This window comes from Bubalus bubalis, chromosome 17, assembly GCF_019923935.1.
Source record: "Bubalus bubalis isolate 160015118507 breed Murrah chromosome 17, NDDB_SH_1, whole genome shotgun sequence".
Lineage (NCBI taxonomy): Eukaryota > Metazoa > Chordata > Mammalia > Artiodactyla > Bovidae > Bubalus > Bubalus bubalis.
The window spans coordinates 21,635,746-21,660,076 of record NC_059173.1 but is presented as its reverse complement, the minus strand read 5'-3'; the positions used below and the strand labels follow the sequence as shown (position 1 = coordinate 21,660,076).

General features: G+C 48.0%; 1 protein-coding gene across 3 annotated transcripts in view; it reads left to right on the top strand.

Annotated features, from left to right (window-relative positions):
* The window catches only part of SCARB1 (scavenger receptor class B member 1), a 93,331-nt gene extending 70,620 nt beyond the window's left edge, over positions 1–22,711 (top strand). For 2 of the 3 annotated variants that reach the window (XM_006049997.4, XM_044930289.2), the window contains exons 8-13: positions 1,385–1,503; positions 7,015–7,088; positions 11,827–11,878; positions 12,750–12,896; positions 16,770–16,898; positions 21,769–22,711. In XM_006049997.4, coding sequence (XP_006050059.2) covers positions 1,385–1,503; positions 7,015–7,088; positions 11,827–11,878; positions 12,750–12,896; positions 16,770–16,898 — 521 coding nt within the window. In that variant the 3' untranslated portion in view covers positions 21,769–22,711. The remainder of the gene's footprint in view (positions 1–1,384; positions 1,504–7,014; positions 7,089–11,826; positions 11,879–12,749; positions 12,897–16,769; positions 16,899–21,768) is intronic. The other variant, XM_006049998.4, reaches the window with a different exon arrangement.
* Positions 22,712–24,331: the final 1,620 nt, after the last annotated feature.

The window sequence follows — 24,331 nt, the reverse complement described above, 5'->3', positions numbered from 1 at the left end:
AACAGTGCAGGGGGTATCCGGATATGGCAACACATCAGAGAGATACTGGGAAGAATAAATTAATGTTGAGAAACTTGAAGGCAATGGATGGAAAAGGACTCTGGGAAAAATGAAGTCAGACAGCAGTGAAATCCCAGCTTTTATTTTAAACCGGTGCTTGGCTTTGCTAAGAAAAGCAGAAAGAATCTAAACATTTGAGGTTGCCAGGCACACACAAACAGGAATGTGGGTCACCTGGCTGGCAATCGATGGGCTGCTAGTTTTAGGGGACGAGACCTTGTGAGTTTTGTACTTTCTTTTTTTTCGCATCATGGTGAAGTTCCTGTAATATCCAGTTAACCATTTTAAAGTTTACGATTCGGTGACATTTAGTACATTCAAAATGTCATGCAGCGTCCACCGCGGTCTAATTCCAGAGCATTCTCATCAACCCCAGAGGAGCCCCTGTACCCCTTAGCACTCACTCCCCATCTTTCCTCTCCCCGGCCCCTGTCACTGCCGGTCTGTGCTCTGTCTCTGTGATTTGCCCATTCTTGACCTTTGCCGGTTTCTTGGGGAGGCTTCTTCTTTACCTCCTTGACTCACTGTCCGTCAGGCTTGTCTGTTGTCCTGAGCACATGAGGATGCCCTGGTGTTTGCCTCGCTTGGTTGGTTGACGGAGAGGTTCAGCTTCAGGTATCTGGGTGTGAATTCCTCACTCGGAGGGACCCGAGTCAGTGTCTGTTCTCACACACTGGCCTTCATCCCACAGACCAGCTGCTGGGAGAGAAGGAACGAAGCAGGTGTGTCTTCTCCCCTCCCGTGGACGTTAGGGAGACCTGAGGTGTGCACACCCGAACAACTCTGATCATTGTATTGCCTGCCGAAGACAGTCCGGGCTGCTTGGCTTGGCAATCCAGAGACCCTTCCTCTCAACCCAAGTTCAAGTCTTTGTATCCTCAGTTTCCATCATTCCTTCCAGGCACTGTCTGCTCCATACGCACTGTGCATTTCCTCGCCTCCTTGCAGTCACCTCCGCCGTCCCTTCACCTGGAATGCCATCCCCTGAACTCCTCTGCCGGCATCTTTGAGCCAGCATCTTCTCCTTGCTTTGATTTCTCCTCCTTTACCATTCCTATGGCACCGAGCTTGTCCCTTGCTGGGTGGGTTCTGGTTCCTGTGCCTCTTGGGTGCTTGGTAAATAATTACACACCGAATGAGTTCTGTCTAGTTACTGCTGTTTGCATCTTGTCATCATCACGAGGTGGGGGCACTGCGGGCAGGGGCTGTGTTTTCGTCGCCTGTGCCTCCCTTCACCCAGCTCAGGGCATGACGTGAGCAAGTCTCTGGATGTGCAACGTGCTGCCTTTGTCTGACACCCCCTCTCTGCCCCTTTGCTTTCCAGATGCGCCCTTGTTTCTCTCCCATCCTCACTTCTACAACGCTGACCCAGTCCTGGCAGAGGCAGTGTCTGGCCTCCATCCTAACCCAAAAGAACATTCCTTGTTCCTGGACATCCACCCGGTGAGCCCCTGCCTGTCAGCCTGTGGGTGGGGGTGGGGGGAATTTCTGTTTGGAGCACACTCAACTTTTTCCTCTCCCTGCCAGGTACCAGGCTGTTCCAGGGTGGGGGGGATGGGAAGCCTGGGTTTCTTTGGCATTGATAGCTTCTAGGCTATCAAGTCATCAAAGTTTGCCCCGACTCCATAGTGCAAGGACTTTATTATCTCTTTATAAGGGAATTGTCTCTATAAAAAGATCATAACACAGTAAATTAATTAGGAATTATCAACCTGTAAATTAGCTAGAGGCAGCCCTCTGGCTGTGCCAACATACCATAAAGATCTTTAGGTACCAACAAGAACCTGGAACATCTTGCAGATAAACTGGGTTCGGGGGAATTTGTCCTGTGTGGTGTTTTGTCTACAAATAGGGACCAGGAGCATATCAGACCTGCACATGTGACCCTCCCTTGGGCATGTCTTTACCCTGTTGCTTCTTCTCTTAGGGCCTCCATTCACTGCAAATTTGCCCATTTGGACTTGGTGGCTTTATCGTTAGTTAAAAAAATTCTTTGGGTTTCTGTTTCTGGAGTGGACATTCGTGGTCTCCCTCCATAGGCCTTTTTGGAAGCTCTTCTTCTTGATGCTTTTTCATGCTGTTTTCCTTGGTACTACTCAGATTTTCTTAGCCACTGACTCAACCCACAGCCCCTAGCACTCCACCTTCTAGCTCTCTCTTCTTTTTTCACTAAAAATCCAGGCTGGGAATTCCCTGGCTGTCCAGTGGTTAGGACTCCATGCCTTCGCTGCTGAGGGTGTGTCTTCGATCCCTGTTTGGGGAATGAAGATCCTGAAAATTATGTGGCTTGGCCAAATTAATACAATAAAATAAATCTGGGTTAGTGAAGTCAGCCATGACTGCACACACTTCACATTCATATTTCTAGAATGCTCATTATGCTCCAGACATAATCCTATTCATCCACATGCACCAACTCATTTAATTTTCATAATAATCGGGGAGGTGGGCATTGCCATTCCCATTTTACAGGTGGGTAAACTGCAGCCCAAAGAGGTTAAGTGCTCCAGCTAGTAAATGGGGTTCTTGGCTCCATCAGGGAAAGAGCTGTTCTGTCCTGTTAATTGCTTGAATTCTAGCGGTTAGCACAGAAGTACTTGTACCTCAGTAAACATGGGTTTGATTTACTGAGATCCTAGTGGTTGAGAGTAAGTAAGGGATAAGGCTGACTTCAAATGTAGGTCTTCTTTCTTAATTACAATTTTTTTTATTTCAAAATGTTTTTTCTTTAAACCTGAGTATCATTTGCATATGTCTGTCTTTTAAAAAATAATATACTTTGTTTTTTGATGTTGTTTGTTTTTTGTTTGACCATACCGCGTCGGATCTTAGTTCCCTTGACCAGGGATCAAACCCTTGCCCCCTGCAGTGGAAGTACGGAGTCTTAACCACTGAATCTCCAGGGAAGTCCCCACTTTGTTTTTGTTTTGTTTTTTAGATTAGTTTTAGGCCTACAGATAAACTGAGCAGAAAATACAGAGTTCCTAGACCTCGTGTTCCCCGGCACGAAGTTTGTTACAGTTGATGAATGAATGTTATTATTAATTAACGTCAGTAGCTTACACTACGCTTCACTCTGTGTTGTTCAGGTTTATGGGTTTTGACAAATGCATGATGACCTGTATCCACCATTCAGTCTCCTAAGAATGGTTTCACTGCCTTCAGAATCCCGTGTGTTCTATCCATTTATCCCCCGACTACCTTCTACATTCACTCCCATCAAACCCTTGGCAGCAGCTGATCTTTTGTATCTCTATAGTTCTGCCTTTTCCAGAATGTCATATAGTTGGAACCCTCGAGGATGTAACCTTTTAAAAAAACTGAAGTATAATTAATAGACCGTATTATTCAAGTGACAAGTGTATAATAAGTGCTTGTGCTCAGTTGCTTCAGTCGTGTCTGACTGTGCGGCCCCATGGACTGTAGTCTGCCAGGCTCCTCTGTCCATGCGATTTTCCAGGCAAGAACACTGGAGTGGGTTCCCGTTTCCTCCTCCAGGGGATCTTCCTGACCCGGGGATCCAACCTGGGTCTTCTGCATTGGCAGGCAGATTCTTTACCATTGAGTCTCCTGGGAAGCCCCAGTGTGTAATACAGTGATTCACAATTTTTAAAGCTTATACTACACGTACAGTTACTTAATTTAAAGTATTGACTATACAAACAGGTCTTTTAATGCCCACTACCTTCTGTCCTGTATTAATATTCAGTTGATGAAGTGGGTATTAATGAATTAAGTTGATCATAATTAATATGATTCTATTACATGTTCTAGATTAAATTCAGTCTTTATTGTTAGACATGTTAAAGCTTTTCCATATTGTCTTAAACTTTTAACCAGTTTTTAAAAGGCTTTTATTAGGGACTTCCCTGGTGGTCCTTTGGTTAAGACTCTGCGCTCCCAATGCAAGCGACACAGGTTTGATCCCTGGTCAGGGAACTAAGATTCCATGTGCCATGCGGTATGGCCGAAAGAAAAAACAAAGGCTTTTTTTTTTTTTTTTTTTTAAACAAAGGCTTTTATTAGAAAGCTAGCAAATGGTTTTCCACTTTCGTTTTTAGTTCATTCATTTCATGGCTTCTCTCTCTCTATTCCTTTTTTCCTCTCTGCTGACTTTTCTCTGTTCTCACTGGTGACTTTCATTTTAGCGTATGGACTTTCTTTTTCTCCCCCACATTGAGAAAGAAAGTTAAGTCTGGGAGGCTGGAGATATGCAAAGAGTTATTTTGCAGCAGTGACTCAGCAGATGCAGAAGTAGTCTTCTCCTAGTTCTTGTTTCAGGCCGGAGGCAGACAGGGAGAGGAAGTGGCCTCGGATTTGTTGTTGATTTGGGGAGGATGAGCATGGGGGTGGATCTGCTGATTTCTGATCTCATTAGCTTTGAAAACAGAATGCCTCCTGGCAGCGGCTTCTCTGTTGCCTGCTTTTCTGCTCCGGAAACTGGGGGAGGGAAACCCCTGACAGATGTGGGCTCATGGGGCAAGTATCTGTTCTGTGGGGTTGGGATGAGGGGGAGAGGCAGGGCTTTGCTCAAGAAGAGGTGGCCAGACAGCAGCTGGAGGGACAGCCAGGGAGGGAAGGAGACATATTTCCTGGGGAAGGAAGTGGCCTGAGCAGAGACCTCAACATGTAGAGTCTGGAGAGCAGGATGTGTCGGGGTCTACAGGATCACCCTCAAATTGGAGGATTTGCTAGAAGGATTCCCAGGACCCAGCAGGTAGTCACACTCACTTCTGTGATGTGTCACGGTGAAGGACAGAAAGCACAGTCAGTAAAGGGGGGATGGCACGGGGGGTGAAGTCTGCGGGAACCAGGCACAGGCTCCCAGAGCCTTCTCCTGGGGGATCACACAGGGCACACTTCCCTCCCCGTGTGAGGTGTCCTCAACCAGGGACGCTCAGTCAAGACTCAGCGCCCAGGGTGTTTATTGCGGGTACCCTCTGCCCGGCACAGACTCCAGACTCCAGGAAGGAAAGCAGGTGTCAGCATAAACTAAACTGTTTTACAAACCCTCTAGGCCCAGGGAGCCCCTCTTATCTGTCAGGGAGAGATGGGAGCCCCCTGAAATCCAGGATCCCAGAGGCCAGACAGGGGCCACCATGCCAGGAGGGCAGCCTCAGGCCCACCGGATGAACGCTTTTTCACACATGGGGGATCTCACTCACATCCTGCCAGGTTCTCAAGTTCAAACTCTCCCCAGCCATGGCAGCATGGCCTTTGGCCAGTTCCTCTGTGCCCTGGGGCCCCAGAAGACCTTAGGATGCTGGGCTATGCTAGAAGATAATGCCTGTTCCCACTGGTGTCTGTGATAACGCCGCAGCGTTTATGGCCCTGAGTGTGGCTGTCTTGCATCCCTGACTTTGCCCTTGCAGAAACCCTACGAGGTGGGCAGAGCTGTCTCCACTTTTCAGATGAGAAAGAGTCTCAGCTGAGAAGCAGCAGTCTGTCCTCAAACCTACGTTCCTTTCCATTCTCATTTCCTTTCTTTAAAAAAATTTATTTGGCTGCATTGGGTCTTGGGTGCGTCATGTGGTCCTTCATGGTACACAGATTCTCTAGTTGTGGCACGGGCTCAGTAGCTGTGGCACGAGGGTTCAGTTACCCCGAGGCATGTGGGATCTGAGTTCCCCCACCAGGGATCAAACCCGTGTCGCCTGCATTGCAAGGCAGATTCTTTTTTTTTGCAAGGCAGTTTCTTAACCACTGGACCACCAGGAAAGTCCCTCCAGTCTCATTTCCTGACACCATTCTGGAACCACCTTCCTGGTTTTTGGTTCTAGATGTGTGTCACTTCTCCCGTTACTGACTTACTGCTTAAAAAACAAGATCTCATTAAAAAAAAAAAAAATCCTGTACAAAGGAAGCTTTCAAATTGGAAATTAAAAATTTCTCCAGGACTTCCCTGACAGTCCAGTGGTTAAGACTCTGCACTTCTAATACAGGGGCACAGGTTTGATCCCTGGTCAGGGAACTAAGATCCCAAAGCCAAAAAAAAAAAATTCTATCCAAATGGAGAGTTCACTGGCAGTCCAGTGGTTAGGACTCCACCCTTTTGCTGTGGTGGCCTGGGGTTCGATCTATGGTGGGGGAGCTAAGATTCTGCAAGCTGTGCAGTGGAGCCAAAAAAAAAAAAACAAAAGGAAAATAATTTTCTCTAAGAAGGCTAACATAAAATTAAACACAAAGAAAAAATATCACTAAACTCTCTGTGAAATATCATCGCCTGCCCTTGGCATGAGCTCTGTTGAAATAGAGATTCCATGAAACTGTATTTCAGAGGCACTAGGGACCAGGCAAGTTTCCCCGGTGGCTCAGTGGTAAAGGATCCTCCTGTCAATGCAGGAGAAGCGCGTTTGATCCCTGGGTGGGGAAGATTCCCCCGGAGAAGGAAATGGCAACCCACTCCAGTATTCTTGCCTGGAAAATCCCATGGACAGAGGAGCCTGGTGGGCTATAGTCTACAGGGTCACAGAGAGTCGGACACGACTGAGGGAGTAAACAGTAGGGACCAGGCATGCTTCCTGATTCAGACTTTCTCTTTCAGATGCTGGCAGGAGGGAATGGAGAGGGGTGGGTGATTGGAGAAGATAGTGACTTTATCAACGTGCGAATCTATTTTATTTTATTTGAAGGCTGGAGGGAGGGGCAATGACTGAGAAATATCCTTCTGTACTCAGGAATGCCTTGTATGAATGGAAAGATGGAAAGGATTATTTTTTCCCATCCAGAGATAGTCTGATTCTCTGGAGGGGTTCCCTCAACGTTGTGGACCTAAGAGCCATTTGGGGAATATGCTTTTACCCATCAGGGGTTAGAGTGGGTAGAGGAGACCCCAGCAGATGGGCACTTCACCTGGGACATGCACCTTCTTGAATGGGACCAGGGAGAGGGGGATTAGAAGGGACTCCTGGGGGTCCAGGAAGGGCTAGCCCCTCACTGTGCTTGTTGCCGCAGGTCACCGGAATCCCCATGAACTGCTCTGTGAAACTGCAGCTGAGCCTCTTCCTTAAGTCTGTGAAAGGCATCGGGTGAGTGGGGTCTGTGAGCAGGGGCTGCCTTGCGGTTGAGAGATCGGGGACTCAGGGAGACTCTGGCCTTGTTCTTGGGAACTCAAAGTCTGGGGAGGGATGTGGGATTTGGTCCCTGCCCCTTGAACTCCTAAGGGGAATCTTAGCTCTGAGCTGAGTCCAGACCACATCCTGACACCCCTGCCCTTTTCTCTGTTGATGTTTGTCCCCCGTTAGTCAGAATATTCTATCCAAGCTGTTTCTCCTTTGACAGGGTAGCAAAAATTAAAACCGTGTTTGAAAATGAAAACTTGGCCAACCGCATTCTCTAGTGAGACCATTCACCTGAGGCGGGGAAGGTGTTTTTTATGTTTTTAATTGAAGTGTAGTTGCCTTACAATGTTGTTTTGTTTCTGCTGTACAGCAGAGTGACTCATCTATATGTGTGCGTTCATGCCCTCTTCCTTGGGTTTCCTTCCCATTCAGGTCGCCATGGAGCACTGAGTAGAGTTCCCTGCGCTGTAAAGCAGGTTCTCACTAGTTATCTATTTTACACATAGTATCCATTGTATTTATGTCAATCCCAATCTCCCAACCCATTCCACCTCCCTTCCCTCCTTGAAATCCATACGTTTGTTCTCTAATGTCTGTCTCTATTTCTGCTTTTCAAATAGATTCATCTGTCCCATCTTTTTAGATTCCATATATACGTGTTAATATACAACATTTGTGTTTCTCTTTCTTATTTCATTCTGTGTGACTGTCTCTAGGCCCATCCGTGTCTCTGCAAACGGCACAATTTCATTCCTTTTTACGACTGAGTAATATTCCAATATATATATATATACACACACACACACACACACAGCACATCTTCTTTATCCATTCTTCTATTGACGAACATTTGGGTTGCTTCTGTGTCTTGGCTGCAGTGAGCACTGGGGTGCGTGTATCTTTTTGAATTACGGTTTTCTCTGGGTATATGCCCAAGAGTGGGCTTGCTGGATCATATGGTAGACAGGAGAAATTTTTTAAGCACAGGTTTTCTTTTTCTGTTTTTTTGTTTTTCCAGTAACAGCTTCATCAAGATTTAATTCACACGGTACAAAACTCACCCTTTAAGAACGTACAGTGCAGTAGGATATTCACAGAGTTGGGCAACATCACCACAGTCCATTTTGAAACTTTTCCATCAACCCACAGAAGAAACCCTGCACCGTTAGCTGTCACTTCCCACTTCCCTCAGCCTCAGGCAACCCTTAATTTACTTGCCGTTTCTCTGGATTTACCCATTTGGGCCATCTTACGTGAACAGAGTTGTATCTGACTGGCTTCTTTCACTTAGCCTGGGGTTCTCAGGGCTCATCCATGTTGTAGCAGGTCTCAGCACTTCAGTCCATCTTATTGCTGAATAATATGCCATTGCCTGGCAAGACCGTGTTTTTATTCATCAACTGATGGACATTTGGGCTGTTTCTACTCTTTGGCCGTTATGAATAATGCTGCTCTAAATCTTTAAAAAAGTTTGTATCTTTCGTTTTTGACTGGGCTACGTCTTTGTTACTGTGCTCAGGCTTTCTCTGGTTGCAGCGGGCAGGGGCTACTCTCTAGTAGCGTTGCATGGACTTATCGTTGCACTAGCTTCTCTTGTTGTGGAGGACAGGCTCTAGGCTCACAGGCTCAGTAGTTGGGGTGTACCAGCTTAGTTGCCCCTTGGCACGTGAAGTCTTCCTGGACCAGGGATGGGACCTGGGTCCCCAGCATTGGCAGGCGGATTCTTAACCACTGGACCACCAGAGAAGTCCTGCTCTGAATATTTATGCCTGAGTATGTGGATGTATGTTTTCATTTCTCTTGGGTAGATAGATATCTTACAGCAGAATTGCTGGGTCCTCTGGTGGCCCTATGTTTAACCGTTTGAGGAACCGTCAGACTGTTATCCAGCACGGCTGCACTATTTCACACTCCCACCAGCAGCGTGGGAGGGTGCCAGCATCTCCACGTCCTCGCCAACTCTTGCTATAACATCACTATAGCACAGAGCTGGTGGCTCAGATGGGAATGAATCTTGCCTGCAATGCTGGAGACCCGGGTTCGATCCCTGGGTTAGGAAGATCTCCTGGAGTAGGAAATGGCAACTCACTCCAGTATTCTGGCCTGGAGAATTCCATGGACAGAAAGCCTGGCGGGCTACAGTCCATGGGATGGCAAAGAGTTGGACACAACTGAGCAACTTTCACTCACTCATTCAGGATAGAGCCGGGTGAGGGAGCATGCTGATTGGTTGTTCTGTCAGGGTCTGTACTTAGTGTGTTTGAAATAGTTCCATTAAAAAAAAAAAAATCCTTCAGAAAGATTCCTGGGCTGCAGGAATGTGAGCATCTGTTTGGCTTTGTGAGATGTCTTTCAGCTGGAAAGAATAATAACACTTTGAGTGCACTGGGGATCATTCGTATAGCTCATCTGCACTCCTCTGCTGGCTTTTTTTTTTTTTTTTAATTCAATTAATTAGTTTTTAATTTTTTGGCTTTGCTAAGTCTTCGTTGCTGTCTCGTTGAGGTGCACGGGCTTCTCGTTGCAGTCGCTTAGCTTGTTGTAGAGTTCGGGCTCTAGAGGGCAGACTCGGTAGTTGTGGTGTCCTGGCTTAGTTGCTCGACAGCAAGTGTCATGTTCCCCACCAGGGATTGAACCTGTGTCCCCTGCTTTGGCCGGTGGATTCTTAACCACTGGACCGCCAGGAAGTCCAAGCTTTCCATCTTTACCTTTTGAGTCTGCTCAGAGAGTTTGTTCCTGAAGTGTTTGTGGCTGGTGAGACAGCCCCACGTGGGCCTTAGGCATCTGCTGCTCAGGCTGGAGTTCCGGAGGGCTCCCCATTACTCAATGCCTGGTCTGCTAACTTCATACTCAGGGCGGGCAGGTGACTAGGACAGAGGAGCTGGACAGGCTTGGTGGGGACGGGCCAAGGGCCAGTCTCTGTAGAGCACCAGGGGCCTCGGGCTCAGTGTGGCCACATCCGATGCATTTGCAAATTCAGGTTTCAGAATCTGGATTTTAACACCTCAGTTTCACCTGTTGGGAGTTCATTCTGATTATTCCTGACAAATGTTGCCCAAGCCAGTGGTCAGTCTCTCTGGGTGGCTGGATTCTGCCTGTTGGTGGCCACACACTGCTACTTTGATCTCTCTGGGACTCTGTGTCCCCAGCTGTTCAGAGCTGCTGTGGGCTGGGGTGGTGGTCTCAAAGATGGTGTTTATCAACATCCCTGAGGGCTGTTGAGGAACCAGTGTGGGAAAAGTCTAGAAACACAGCTGTTCCAGAAACAGAGCCATCTAGCTGTGACTTCTCCGAGGAACTTCTGTGCTGTTTGGTCACAAGATAGAGGCACGAGGGTTGCAGGGTCTGTGCATTTAATTGACATCAGTTCTTAGAAACTCAAATTAAAGAGGCCAAAGTGAAGGTGGACCCCCCTTGTATTTCTAGAATGTTTTCCATGTCTGTCTCCTCTGTAGGTGATACTGTGTAAATTCATTTCACTACCCAGCACTCTACTTAATAAGTGATCTTTGAGAACTGTGATTGAGGATTTGGGCCTTTTGTGCCGACTCTAGTGCCTGTCCCCCTAGTGGGTTCCATCTCCCCTCCAGCTGTGCCTTCTCTAAGCAGACTCAGAAAGGTGAAGTTACGGAATATTTGTTTGTTCTGTTGTTTCCTGGCATTTAACAGCTGTATGCTCAGTCGCTAGGTCATATCTGACTCTTTAGAACACTGTGGACTGTAATCCTCCAGGTTCCTCTGTCCATGCAGTTTTCCAGGCAAGAGTACTGGAATGTATTGCCATTTCCTCTTCCAGGGGATCTTCCCAACCCAAGGGTTAAACCTGTGTCTCCCGAGTCTCCTGTACTGGCAGGCAAATTCTTTACCGTGGAACCACCCACCTGGAAAGCCATTTAACAACTAGACAACAGTAATAAACACTGAACACTTTCTATACGCTGGGTGTTTTTCATGTATCCACATTCAGTCCTCACTAGAGCCCTGTGGGGAATTCATTATAATCCCCATTTTTCAGAGGAAGCACAGAGAGGGTAAGGGGCATGCCCGAGGTCACACAGCTTGTTGGTAACTGACTGTGTCGGGGGTTCCCAGGACCACTCTCAGGTTCGATGATTCCCTGGGAAGACTCAGCTGTGATTTATTATATAGAAAATATTCAAAACATAACCAGCAAAGGGGACAGGCTCACAGGGTGAAGTCTGGGGGAACCAGACAGAGGCTTCTAGAGCCCTCTCTTAGGGGAGTCACACAGGACATGTTTCCTCCTCCCAGTGATGAGCTGTGATATGTGTGAAGTGTCCCCTACCAGGGATGCCCAGTAGAAACTTCCCAGGGGATGTTTACTGGGGGCTGGTCACGTCGGCACTTTCTGCCTGGTATGCACCCAGATTCCAGACTCCCTGAAGGAAAGCATAAACCACGTTGTTTGTTAGCTGGGTACATTGCCATCCTGCATAAAACTGGCATTCTGTTTCAAAGAGGAAGAAATACACATCAGCTAGGTCCCTGGCAGCACCCATCACATAGAAGACATGAAGTTTTCATTTAAAAAGATATTGTCGGATTGTCAGGTTGCTTCCCATCAGGAGATACCCATTCCTCAAGACCATGCCGATCTAGTCGTTGTAGAATAACAGGTCCAGGGCTGTCTGACCTGAGGCACCCTGACAAAACTTCTCACTTGCTTGATCTCCCTTATTTCCAGACAAACTGGGAACATCCAGCCAGTGGTCCTGCCGCTAATGTGGTTCGAAGAGGTAAGGCTGCCTCCCTCTCCCTGGGTATCAGATACCTGTGGTCATGGTGTCTGATGCCTCAGTGAGGAGCTGATGTGGGCATTTGAGGCAAGAGGCTTTGTGTCGTGGGGACGCAGGGCTGGGTGGCTGGACTCTGGACTCTGTGATGCAGAACAGTCTATTGGAAATTTCACCCTCTCCAAGCACCTTATGTCAATTATGCCACTGGACTGAAAGGCTCACTTGAGATGAGGAAGATGAAGCTGCCTGAGATTGTAAAGTCCCTGGTCAGGGTATAAAATAATTTTGCTAATGCATGTGACCACTTCTCCAAAGATGAAGGGAAGTTCATTTTCAGTGTGTCGGCTTTTTATTGAACTTCCTCTTCTCCCAGCTTTTCAAGATTCCTTCTGGCTTAGTTCATTTTAATTCAGGGTGAGCTAACAGCCGGAACAGACAGCCTCCAAATGTCAAATTCGCTTCCTGCTCACATCACAGTCTGATGGAGGGGGGAGGTGGAGCTCTGCTCCATGCAGACATTTGGGGACATCTGGGCTCCTTCCATCGTTTGGTCCTGACCTTTCGGAGATCCTCAGAATCCATTTCCTTTCAGTAAATTGGCAAAGAGATGGAAAGAATCACATGGGAGCCAGGCGTGTAAACTAACATCCTTGTGCCCACATCCCATTGGCCAGAAGAAGTCACATGGGCCTGCCTAGCTGCAAGGGAGTCTGGGAAATGTAGTCCTGTTGTGTGGCCCTGGAGGACATAGAGGCTGGCCTAATGGCATGCTTTGGCCAGTGGACTTGGAATGGGGAAGAGATAGAGTGGCATGTGCACCCTTGGCTCATAGCATGTGGCCCTAGTCCATCTGTTTGTCCTTCTTCCCCAGAGTGGAGCAATGGAGGGTGAGACTCTTGAGACGTTCTATATCCAGCTGGTGTTGATGCCCAAAGTGCTGCACTATGCCCAGTATGTGCTCCTTGCCCTGGGCTGCGTCCTACTGCTCATCCCCATCATCTACCAAATCCGGAGCCAAGTAAGTAGTGGTCAGAGCATGGCCTGGGCTGAGTGGTCCCTTGCTTGCCTGCTTGGGGGAAGTAGGGGCTTAAATCAGATTCCCCAACTGTCCCTTCCTGCTGTGCCCATGGACACAGCCTGCACCCTCAGCCTGCACCCATTTCGAGCAGCAGTCCTAGGTCTCTACTTGGGCTGGGGAGCCATCCATCACTGCATCCTTGCCTTTCCTGCATCTTCTGTTACCACTTCTCTGCCTGTTCTGGGAGGCTGGGGGGCCCAACTTTGGAGGGACTGCAGTGGTTTTGGATCATGAGACCTGGTACTCAAATGGTTTGTTCATCTAGTCAGCAGCTGCTGGCTGCCAGGTTCTGGCAGGTACAGCGCATACAACAGTGAACAAGACAGTTCCTGTTGATGGGTATGCGGGGACCAGCATTCTAGTTGGAAAGACAGGTGGGAGTCAAGTAACTAAACAGAAGAGGTGATTTCACCAATGATAAAGATGATAGAGAATGTGATGGGCTCAGGGCAGTGCTGTCCAGGACAGATACCACACGAGCCACACATGTGATTTTAAATTTAAATGTTCTAATAACCACGTTAGGTAAAAGGGAATTAATTTCAATCATATCTTTTATTTAACCTGGATATATCCAAAAGATTACCATTTCAATCTGCAATCAATATAACAAAATTAAGTACTTTTGCATTATGTTTTTGAGTGAAGTCTTTGGAATCCGTGTGTATTTGACACTTAGAGCAGATCTTGAATGGGACTCACCCCATTTCAAAGCCTCCACAGCCACATTTGGCTGCTAGACTGGGCGCCACAGTATCCAGGGAGGTTGGGGACAATGATAGCAATAATGTCAGAAGAGGTTTCTCTGAAGAGGTTGAATTTAGGCTTAGATGTGAATGCTCAGCACAGAGTCATGGAAAGACTGCTGCAGGTGGAGGAATGGCCAGTGCAAAGGCCCTGAGGCAGGAATGGGTGGGGCTGTATTGGAGGATCCTGCCGCACTAGATTGGCTGTAGGGGCAGCAGGGGAGGTGGTATCTCAGAGGCAGAGGTAGGTCATGCCTGGCCCTGTAACTCGGGGTGAGCGGCTTGGAACTGATTCCAAGGGATGACTGGAAGCTTTTAACTCATTATTGACTGGGGAATTTTTGCAGAAACAAATGCCTGTAGCCGGCGATTTTTATTTTGGCCAGCCAAAAATTAATTCTGTTATTTGACTGTGTGTAGGTTATTGCAATCAGTAGTTACCCCTGACACACCTGTACAGTCTTCTCATTTTCATGAAATGTTGTCTTCAACCCACTCCTCTGTAGAAACAAGGGAGCATTCTCTAGCATCGTGAGTTCTGTTTTCACTTTCTGCATCAAAATCAATCACTAAGGTTTTTTGTCTCTTTGTTGGTCTAATATTCACATTGTCTGAATCAGAACTATGTTCTGTCTTCTGAGACACTAGTATATATGTTGTGCAGACAGTCAGAGAAAGTATCTGCCTAAAATTCACCAAAAAATTATTCTTCACTCAAAATTTCACAATGTGTCATTTTGGGGAAAATTTTATGTTTATAATATAAACAGGATTGGAACAAAAACCTTAATGAAGCAAACCTCGAGTGATAATGACAATCATAAGTTGTATAATGAGCCCTTAATCAATTTTAAGCTCTAACAACTTCGCATGGTGATGTTAATTGTATTAACGTGTTTTGTTTTTTTTTTTAAACATGTTAATTCACTCTCTAAAAACATGTTGATACGTCTCTGGTCAATAATGGGTTTAAGGAGAGGAGTGACTGGGTCGGTTGACATGTGGCAACTATTAATAGGCCTTCCAATGAGAGAGCAGAAGCAGGGGGACCAGTGAGGAGGCCCCGGTGAGCTAGGATACTCTGGCTTGGACCAGAATGGGAGCAAGTATTCAGGAACAAGAGCCCTGAAGAACCAGTCCTGGGGCATCTGCCATTCAAAGTCTGGAAGAAGATCAGGGGACAACAAATACCCACTTCCTTTTTTTTTTTTTCTTTCTTCCTTGGTCTTTTTTTCCCTCTGCCTTGCAGCAGGGCATGCAGGCTCTTAGTTCCCCAACCAGGGATTGAACCTCTGCCCCCTGCAGTGGAAGCACATAGTCTTAACCTCTGGACTGCCATGGAAGTCCCAAGGAAAACCCCTTCCTGATTTGGCATCATTCAGTAATTTGTTCATGGCATTAACTGACACTTTCACAGCTTATTTTGAGGGGACACTGCACAGTTTGGGGGGTGCAGACCTGAATAGGATGTGAGGTCTGGAGACCAGGGGGCTTTAGGCAGGTTACTGTCACATGGTGACAAGGGTCCCCAGGGCAGAGGACTTGGGTGAGTCGCTAGCTGGTAGACAGCAGACACCACTCAGTGGCAGAGTCTTGCAAGGCCATATTGAATCCATGAACCAGAAACCCTCCTGTGGGGCCCCCCCACTCCAAGTTTTCCTGGAGCCCCAGGCCTGGGCCTTGGAGGGGGGTTGCCCAGCTTCCCTGCTGCCCCCTCGGGCCACCTGCAACACCCGCTTTCTTGCTTTAGCTTTGGTAAACAGCCTTTTCTCTTTTGCCTTTTTCTCGGAGGCAGATTGCATGCTTGCTTGCTTGTTGATAGCTGGGGCGATATTAAACCTTTCCAGGCTCTTAACCTGGGCTTTCAGACCTTTATCACCATTTCTCTTCCAAATTCCCCATCCTTCGGGGGAAAAGGTTTGCACTGATGTGAGAGTACCAGGGCCTCTGGTGTCTTGAGCCCCCGATGAACGTTGGGGACCCTGTCCTCTGTCACTGTCCCAGCCAGAGCAGAAGGGAACTCCCAATGGTGTTTGGAATGAATTATGCTGGAGGACAGAGGGGACCAGAGGCCCTAGCCCCCAGTCTGTGGATGACTCCCCAGGCCCAGCATCACCGTGCGTTTCCAGAAGTGAAGACATACACAGCCACACAGGCGGGGGGGTGGGGGTGAGGTGGGCGGGTCCAGGGGAAGCAGCTGGTGAGGGACGGGGCCAAACAGCCCCCGCCCTCTGTCCCCTCTGTCTCTCTCCTAATGGTCCATTGGAAGGGGAAGGGGGAGGAGACTGAGGATGCAGGATGTGAACACTTCCCTGCTTCACCCCCAATCCTTGTCCCCCAAGTCCCATAAGATTATTCATCGTTTCTATTAATGATGGTGAGGCTCCCTCCCCGCAGGTTATACTGGAGGCCCAATCAATGAAATTTATCCCATTGTGTGTTTTGGACAGAGGAGCCTGTCAGGCTACAGTCTATGAGGTCGCAAAAGAGCTGGACCCAGCTGAATGACAAACACGTGTATTTTTTGGTTTAGCAAGGGTTAGGCCTTTTGTGTTTTTATATATTTCCCCTGGGGAAAAAAAAAAAAAGAAGGGCACGTCGTTAAACTCAACATACTTTAATTTCTCTTCAAAGACATTTTTTTTGTTCAAGTCATTCTTGAAAAAAAAATTATTTTAAATAGAAACACCTCTGGTTCTGGTCTATTTAAAATGCCACCTGCTAGCTCAGTCAGTACAGCATGAAATTCTCCACATGCCACTTGCTCACCTCTCTGAGACTAGGCCGAGACTAGGCTCAACTTGGCCTAAATTCTCAGGCTGAAAGACCCTTTTTAGTTTGCCCATCTGACCAAATGTGTTTCCTGAAGATGCTGGTGTATGTGTCTTGGGTGAAGGGCACTATCACTTCCCAAATCTCCCAACTGCAATCATTAATGGTGGTTGGACGTGAAAGTTCTATACCCCACCCTCTGCTTTTTGAAGAACCCTGCAAATTGAAGAAACCTATAAAACCCGTGTGTGTTCAGCTGCGATGGCAACTATAAATTAGCTTGGTTATCTTCTAGGAGAAATGCTATTTATTTTGGATTAGTTTTAAAAAGGGCTCAAAGGATAAGGAGGCCGTTCAGGCCTATTCTGAATTCCTGATGACATCAGCTCCCAAGGGGACTGTACTGCAAGAAGCAAGACTGTAGGTGGGTACCAGGTAATGCCCCCCCACCCCCCGCCTCCTCCCGTAGTGAGTAGAACTCTGGCACCTTTAAAGGCTTTGGATCTTATCCATCTCTTCAGCCTGCACTTCACCTGTCTACAGATTGAAAATGTGTACTTTGCTGTCTTCTTACATTCTGAGTGATCCCAGGTGTGGTAGGGGAGGAGGGCGACTAGTGGGGCTGGTGTCTTATTTTCAAGTTTGTCTTAAAAAGGCAGGATCGAGGTTTAGGTCACCTGCTTCTCAGACTTCCGGTGCAATTGACTCTTCTGGGGAAGTCTGCTAAAAATGAAGATCTGAGGACATTCTTCTAAACCTCCTAAAATAGAATCATGGACAGGCCCCGGGAATGTGTTATTTTAATCCCCTGGTGACTCAGTGGTAAAGAATCCGCCTGCCAGTGCAGGAGACGTGGGTTTGATCCCTGGTTTGGGAAGATCCCCTGAAGAAGGAAGTGGCATCCTGCTCCAGCATTCTTGCCTGGGAAATCCCATGGACAGAGGAGCCTGGTGGGCTACCGTCCATAGGGCCGCAAAGAGTTGGACACGACTGAGCGCACACACACCAAGGGGATTATGAGTAGATTGGTCTATTTATTTATTTTTGGCTGCACCCTGTGGAGCGTAGGATCTTAGTTCCCCAACCAGAAATCAAACCCACGTCCCTGTATTGGAAGCGTGGAGTCTTAGCCACTGGACTGCCAGGGAAGTCCCTGATATAGATTGGTTTAAGTGAATCTGGGATGACTGACCAAGAAAGAAACAATTTAAGCATCACCTGGGCACCCACTATATATCCAGAACTCAGTCTGAAGGTAGGATTGCCAGATTGAGCAAAAACAAACCAAAAAAACTCCCAAGAAATAACAGCAGCAAAGAGATGCTCAGTTAAATGTGAATTTTAGGAAAACAGTGAATGATTTTTTGCCTAAGTGTGTCTCATGCAATTGTTGGGACACGCTTATACTGAAAACCTGTTCGTTGGTTACCTGAAATTCACGTTTAATGAGCTGCCCTCCCCTGTATCTGACAACCTACTTGCAGGAGAAGTAGGCTGGTGCCTTGTGGGTTCACCTTCCTCTGGGCTGTGTTCCTTTAGGTCTGAGGTCTTAGGAGAGCGAAGTCCAGCCAGGGGAGGTGACAGGCAGAGCTCTGAGCCCTACTGTTGGGGTTTGGGCAGCAGTGAGTCAGTCGCACAATGGTTGTGCCTCTGATCATAGCTGTTATTTTGGTTTCTGAAAAATGTGCCGCCCTCGCCAGCTTCTGGGGCTGTGCCTGCTCGGGTTTAAATAGCTTTCTTGAGAGCTAAGCCTGAGGACGAGTCGACAGCCCTTCTCTTTGGGGCCAGTTGGCTGCTCCAGTTTGCTTCGACTGCCAGGGTTGGAGGAGGAGAGAAAACGGAACACGCCAAGTGCTGGCGTGGGTGTGTTTGCTGGCAGGCGCTGCCAGTCCCTGCGAGGAGCAGAAGGGAGGGACAGCTGTGTCCCCAGCCAGACTCTGGGGGGCTCCTCCTGCCGATCTGGGGATAAGAGAGCCCGACCACGTCAGGGCTGAGTGTTAAGGGGGTGTCCTTCTGAGCGTGGGAGCAGGACATCTTAGCCAGAGATGGGTACCCCGCTTTCCTTCCTCTCTCCCAGAATTCCTCTGGGACGCCTTCTTAGGTAGTTTGGCCCCTTGGATACCCCTCCCCCTTCCAGGCAAAATTCCCTTCTGCAGAAACTTGTTTGGTGTTCTGGGGGTGTAAGGGTGAGGTCTTCCTAGAAGGGGGTTATTGGCTTTTAGCACAGATAGAGCTGGTGATTGTGAGGTCTCAGCCCTGTGGCTGTGCCTCCCTGGACGCAGCCAGGATATCCTGCTCACCGCTCCCTGCCCCCTCCAAAAAAAATCCACACCAAACATTGGAGTCTCCTCTTGACTTTACCAACAGAATTCAAGCTTCAAGTTATCAGAGAAGGCTTTTTTTTTTTTAATCTTTTGCCCATACCACACAGCATGTGGGATCTTAGTTCCCTGACCAGGAATCAAACCTGCGCCCCCTACATTGGCAGCGTGGTCTTATAGACCACCAGGGAAGTCCCAGAGAAGTTTTTGATTAGAGTTTCTATTGCCTTGCCTTCTGGAAGGCTAAGCCCAGATGAGACCCCTATCCCCAGTCGTGTGTGCTTGGGGAAGGCAGTGTCCTGTTCGTGCTGTTTTAGGGGGCCAGGCAGGCACCTGAGAAGTTGCCAGTGGTCCAGAAGACCTAGAATCTCTTCAGGGAAGCCTCTAACCTGTTTGGAACACCTGGGGGAGATCCCACACCTTGCCTTGCACTTGGGCATGGGGTGGCCTTAACTGCTAGCCCAGAAAGATGTCTTTATGTGAGTAAGAAAAAGACAGCCCCTCTGTGCAGACATGGCTTGCTTTAGGACTGAAGGTTTAGAACACAGAATACAACCCATGTATAGCCCCCTTGGCTGAGTGCCTTTGTGCAGTGATCAACCTGGACGACTGTACTAGGCAGCCCTGCAGGGCATGTTCCTGGATCTTTCTTACCTTCTCATGAGTCTCATTATTTCCAAGTCCTCATTCCTCAGTTAAAAGACAGTGTTAGGGAACAGGAGGAGGAGGAGGAATCTGTCTCAGGTTCTGGTTCCTTGAGGGTTTGTTACATGTGTCTTTCTTGAAAAAGCAGTTTCCCCTTTTCACTTTTTTAAAAAAAATTAATTGGAGGCTAATTACTTTACAATGTTGTGGTGGGTTTTGCCATACATTCACATGAATCAACCATAGGTGTACATGTGTTCCCCATCCTGACCCTCCCTCCCACCTCCCTCCCCATCCCATCTCTCAGGGTCATCCCAGTGCACCAGCCCCGAGCACCCTGCCTCATGCATTGAACCTGGACTGGCGATCTGTTTCACATATGATAATATACATGTTTCAATGCTATTCTCTCAAATCATCCCACCCTCGCCTTCTCCCACAGAGTCCAACAGTCTGTTCTTTACATCTGTGTCTCTTTTGCTGTCTTGCATATAGGGTCATCATTACCATCTTTCTAAATTCCATATATATGGGTTAATATACTGTATTAGTGCTTTTCTTTCTGACTGACTTCACTCTGTATAATAGGCTCCAGTTTCATCCACCTCATTAGAACTGATCACTTTTGAGCAAGGCTGTCTCCAGTCTTACTTCTTTGGATCCACATTGCTGAGAATCTGCCCCCCACCCACCACCCCGACTGTCGCATGCTGCCTGTATGTGGGAGTGTGGGTCAGCAGGGGGCACTGGTCTTGTTCTGACACCGCACTCCCACCACCTCCCCTCCTTGCTCCTGGCTGGAATGTGGCTCAGTCTGGGGAGCCTGAGGTCAGTCCCACAGGAGAGGAGCCGGGAGTTTCACCTTCCACTTGGTCCTGCCCAGAGTGGAGTTTGATTTTTCCCCACCCCGCAGTGAAGCAGACCTCTGGGCTTTGTGAGCAAGGTCCAAGCGGGCAGGGGTTTTGGGGGTTTTCCAGCCACAGCTGCTGGGCAAGAAGGCATCTCTCTCCATTCTTCAAGGGGAATGAAGATAGAAGGCTTAGGGGGATGAAAAGTTACCCCAGTTTTTATTATCACAGCTTACCTTTAATTTTTTTTTGTTGGAGTATGATTGCTTTACTGTGTTGTGCCAGTATCTGCTATACAACCAAGTGACTCATCTATATGCGTGCATATATCCCCTCCCTCCTGAGCCTCCCTCCCACACCCCCATCTCACCTGTCTAGGTCAGCACAGAGCCCCCAACTGAGCTCTCTGTGTTATGCAGCAGCTTCCCACTGGCTATCTGTTTTACATATGGCAGTGCCCACGTCGGTCCTGATCTCCCAGCTCCTGATCTCCCAGCTCGGCCCGCCCTCCCCTTCCCCTGGGTCCGCATGTCTGCTCCCTGCATCTGCTTCTCTATTCTTGCCCTGCAAATACGTTCGTCTGTTCCATTTTTTTTCTAGATTCTACATACATGCGTTCATATACAATATTTGTTTTTCTCTCTCTGACTTACTTCACTCTGTATAACCAGCTCTAGGTCCATCCATGTCTCTTTAATTTCATGAAATTTCCTTAAATTGTGAAATTAAAAAAAAAAAAGTAAAGCTAGATGAACGACACTGAGTTCCCTCTCACCCAGACTCAGCAGCATTAATTGTTCACATCTTGTCCTAGTTCTCCATTTCACTGTGTGCCCTTTGCCCCCACCCCACCAAGCCCCACAGCCCCTCCCCCTATCCCAAGACAGTCATTTCTAGGAATTTGGTTTGTGCCTGTTTTCCCCTTCTAAATCTGTATCCATGAACAACAGATCAGTTTTTGAAACATCATCTCTGGAGGACATGCTATGTGAATCACTCTGCAGCTGGCTTTCCCTTTCTTGATTTTCTGTCTGTGACAGCTGTGTAGGTTGACTACCACTTTGCGACTCTATGTTTTCGATGCATTATGATATCAGTGGACGTTTAGGCGGTTTCCAATTTTCCTGTGTCGACAGTATGGCTTATATAAGCCCTGAATACCTTGCTCTGCCCTTCTCTCTGTATTAGGCGAGTCCCTTTGGACCTGTTTCCCCATCTCTAAAATGGGGTGAGAGCAGGGCGGGATGGTGTTTCATGAGATGGGGAGACCCTTGCAGTTGCTGCCCAGGAGTCTGTAGGTCACTCCAGTCTTTTCTCATCTCAGGCTTGATTGGTGGGGGCTGCTGATGGGGACTCCCAGGGGGATTTCCATTCTGGTGGAGGATGTGAAGGGGCGGGGTGGGTTGTGGGCGGGGCTTGGCATGGGCGGGGCTTGGTGGCCGGCCTTAGTGATGCAGCGTGCCCTGCCTTTTCTCCACAGGGTTCCAAAGATGCCATCAGCCAGCCCTGTCTGGCCACTCAGCCAGACCAGCTTCCCAGCCCCTACACCCCGCTTCTTCAGGACTCGCTCAGTGGACAGCCCACCAGTCCCAAAGTCTGAGCCCCCCACCTCCTGCACATTGCACGCATGCACACACACACACACACACACGCATGCCCCTGGCACGTGTCCACACGTGTGCACAGGTGTGTGCAGATACTCAGGGATGGAGCCGCTGCTGAGAGACTTGGGGGAAAGACTGGTCAACAAGGACTATTCTGGAAACTTCTCTCCAAGTAATCCACAGGCCTGACCGTAGGTGCTATGGGCACGGGGTCCCCTAGCCCAGGCTCTTAGTGACTCACGTCACCTCTCCCCAGCGGCCCGCTCCATCTGTGAAACACTGCAGCCCCTTCCTGGTGGCTGGTCCAGGCAGGACAGGGCATTTGCCCTGAGAGGCCGCCACTGTCCCCAAATCCAGCCTAGGAGTGCTGACTTCTTGTGCCCGAAACTGGTGGGCAAGGTTTTGTGGTTCAGCACCCAGCCCGGACCAAAGCTGTAGCCACTGGACAGCCATCTGGGCCTCAGAAACGGAGATGCATCCTAAACCCCCTGCAGGATCATGGGTTTGGGTGTGCGGGTCCCTTCCCTCCAGCCTAAACTGACATCATCCTGTATACTGAGCTGGTCACTTCCTGGCTGGGGTGGCAGGAGGCTGTGCCCTGAGCTGCCCCCCACCAAGGTCTGCAGCTACCAGGTGCCAGGGCAGAGGTAGAGAGGCTCCGTCCGGGACATCAGCCTGGGTGTCTGGTCAGGAGACCCGTCCGTCTGGGACTCCTGGTCTCTGGGACAAGCCTCTGTCTCTTTTCTACTGGAAGAAAAACTGAATATCATCTTTTAAAAATAATTCACAATTGAAGTAATAAACCTTTTTAAAAAGTGATTGCCTGAGTCTGTAACAGCCTGTTTATGGGAGGCTGGGTTGGGGAGGGGGTGCGGTTCCTTTGGAAGTTCTAGGCTCTTCTCGTGTGCTAAGTCACTTCAGTTGTGTCTGACTCTGTGCGATCCTATGGACTGTGGCCTGCCAGGCTCCTCTGGCCCATGGGGCTTCCCAGGCAAGAATACTGGAGCGGCTTGCCACCTCCTCCTCCAGGAGGTCTTCCCGACCCAGGGATCGAACCTGCGTGTCTTGCATCCCCTGCTTTGGCAGGCGGGTTCTTTACCACTAGTGCCGTCTGGGAAGCCCCGGGCTCTTTTGTAGCCAGTATCTCATTTCTGGTTACTGCCATGAGTGTCTCTCAGACTGGGCTGCAGGCCTGCCTTTCCACTGTTTTAAGAATTCCAACTTGTGTATATTTAACATTTTATATGAATTCAGTTCCCCTTAAGAAAGAATAGCATCCATGTGAACCATTATCCCCACCCCGCCTTTTGACCCACCTTTTGATTTTTGAGTAGAATTCCCTCATAGGTATGTACCACAGGTTTCCAACCATTGGTGAGTTGAAGGACATTTCACATATGTCCTGTTTTTGGTGATTATGCATAGAAAGCTGCTACAAACATGCAAATACAGGTTTTTGTGTGAACATATATTTTTTCTTTTCCTTCTTCTTTTTTTTTTTGCTCTTGTGATCTTAGTTCCCCAACCAGGGATTGAACCGGGGCCCACGGCTGGGGAAGCACAGAGTCCTAACTACTGGACCACCCGGGAATTCCCGATTTTCATTTCTCTTAAGGAAAATACATTGGCGTGAGAGTGCTAGGTCACATGATAACACATAAGTTTGTGTTTAACCTTTTTCACAGTAGCTGCGCCGCTCTACATTCCCACCATCTAGGTATACCTTGGTACTTCCAGGTTTTTTAAAAATCATTATCATTTGTAGTGGTATCACATTTTTTTGTGATTTTTATTTGCATGGAAGTACATTTGCTAATGAGATGGTGGTTTCCTCTTCAGTCTCAGCTAATTTATGTATCCATGAATGACTGCGACTGCCAGAATGGGACCAATTTTGTCATCAATCCTATTCTTGTTTTGCATAAGTGCAGAGAAGCCTTGTTTACATGAATAAATAGCTGGAAGTAGAAGGAATATTCTGATAGCAGAGTCACTCGATTCTTTTATTTACATTTTTTTATTTTTAAAAGATGAGGGTATTTTTATTTTAGATTGGAGCACAGTTGATTAGCAATGCTGTGTTAGTTTCAGGTGTACAGCACAGTGATTCAGTTACACACACATACATGCATTTTTTTTTCCCAAATTATTTTTCCATGTAGATCATTAAGAGTATTGAGCAGAGTTCCTCATGCTATACAGGAGGTCCTTCACTCAATTTTTAGACTGCTGAGTAATGGGCAAAAATAGGATGGTGATCTATCATCAAAAAAGTATTTTTACTGATCTATCAACTGACCCCTCCATCTGACCTTTCTTCACATTCGTAGAAGGCTACAAAGTGGAAACCACCGACTTGCAAAAGGGTTACACAGTCTTTCAGATCAGTTCTCGAAACCAGTATTTGAGAGTGTCCCTCTGGTGGGGGCTGAAGGGCCG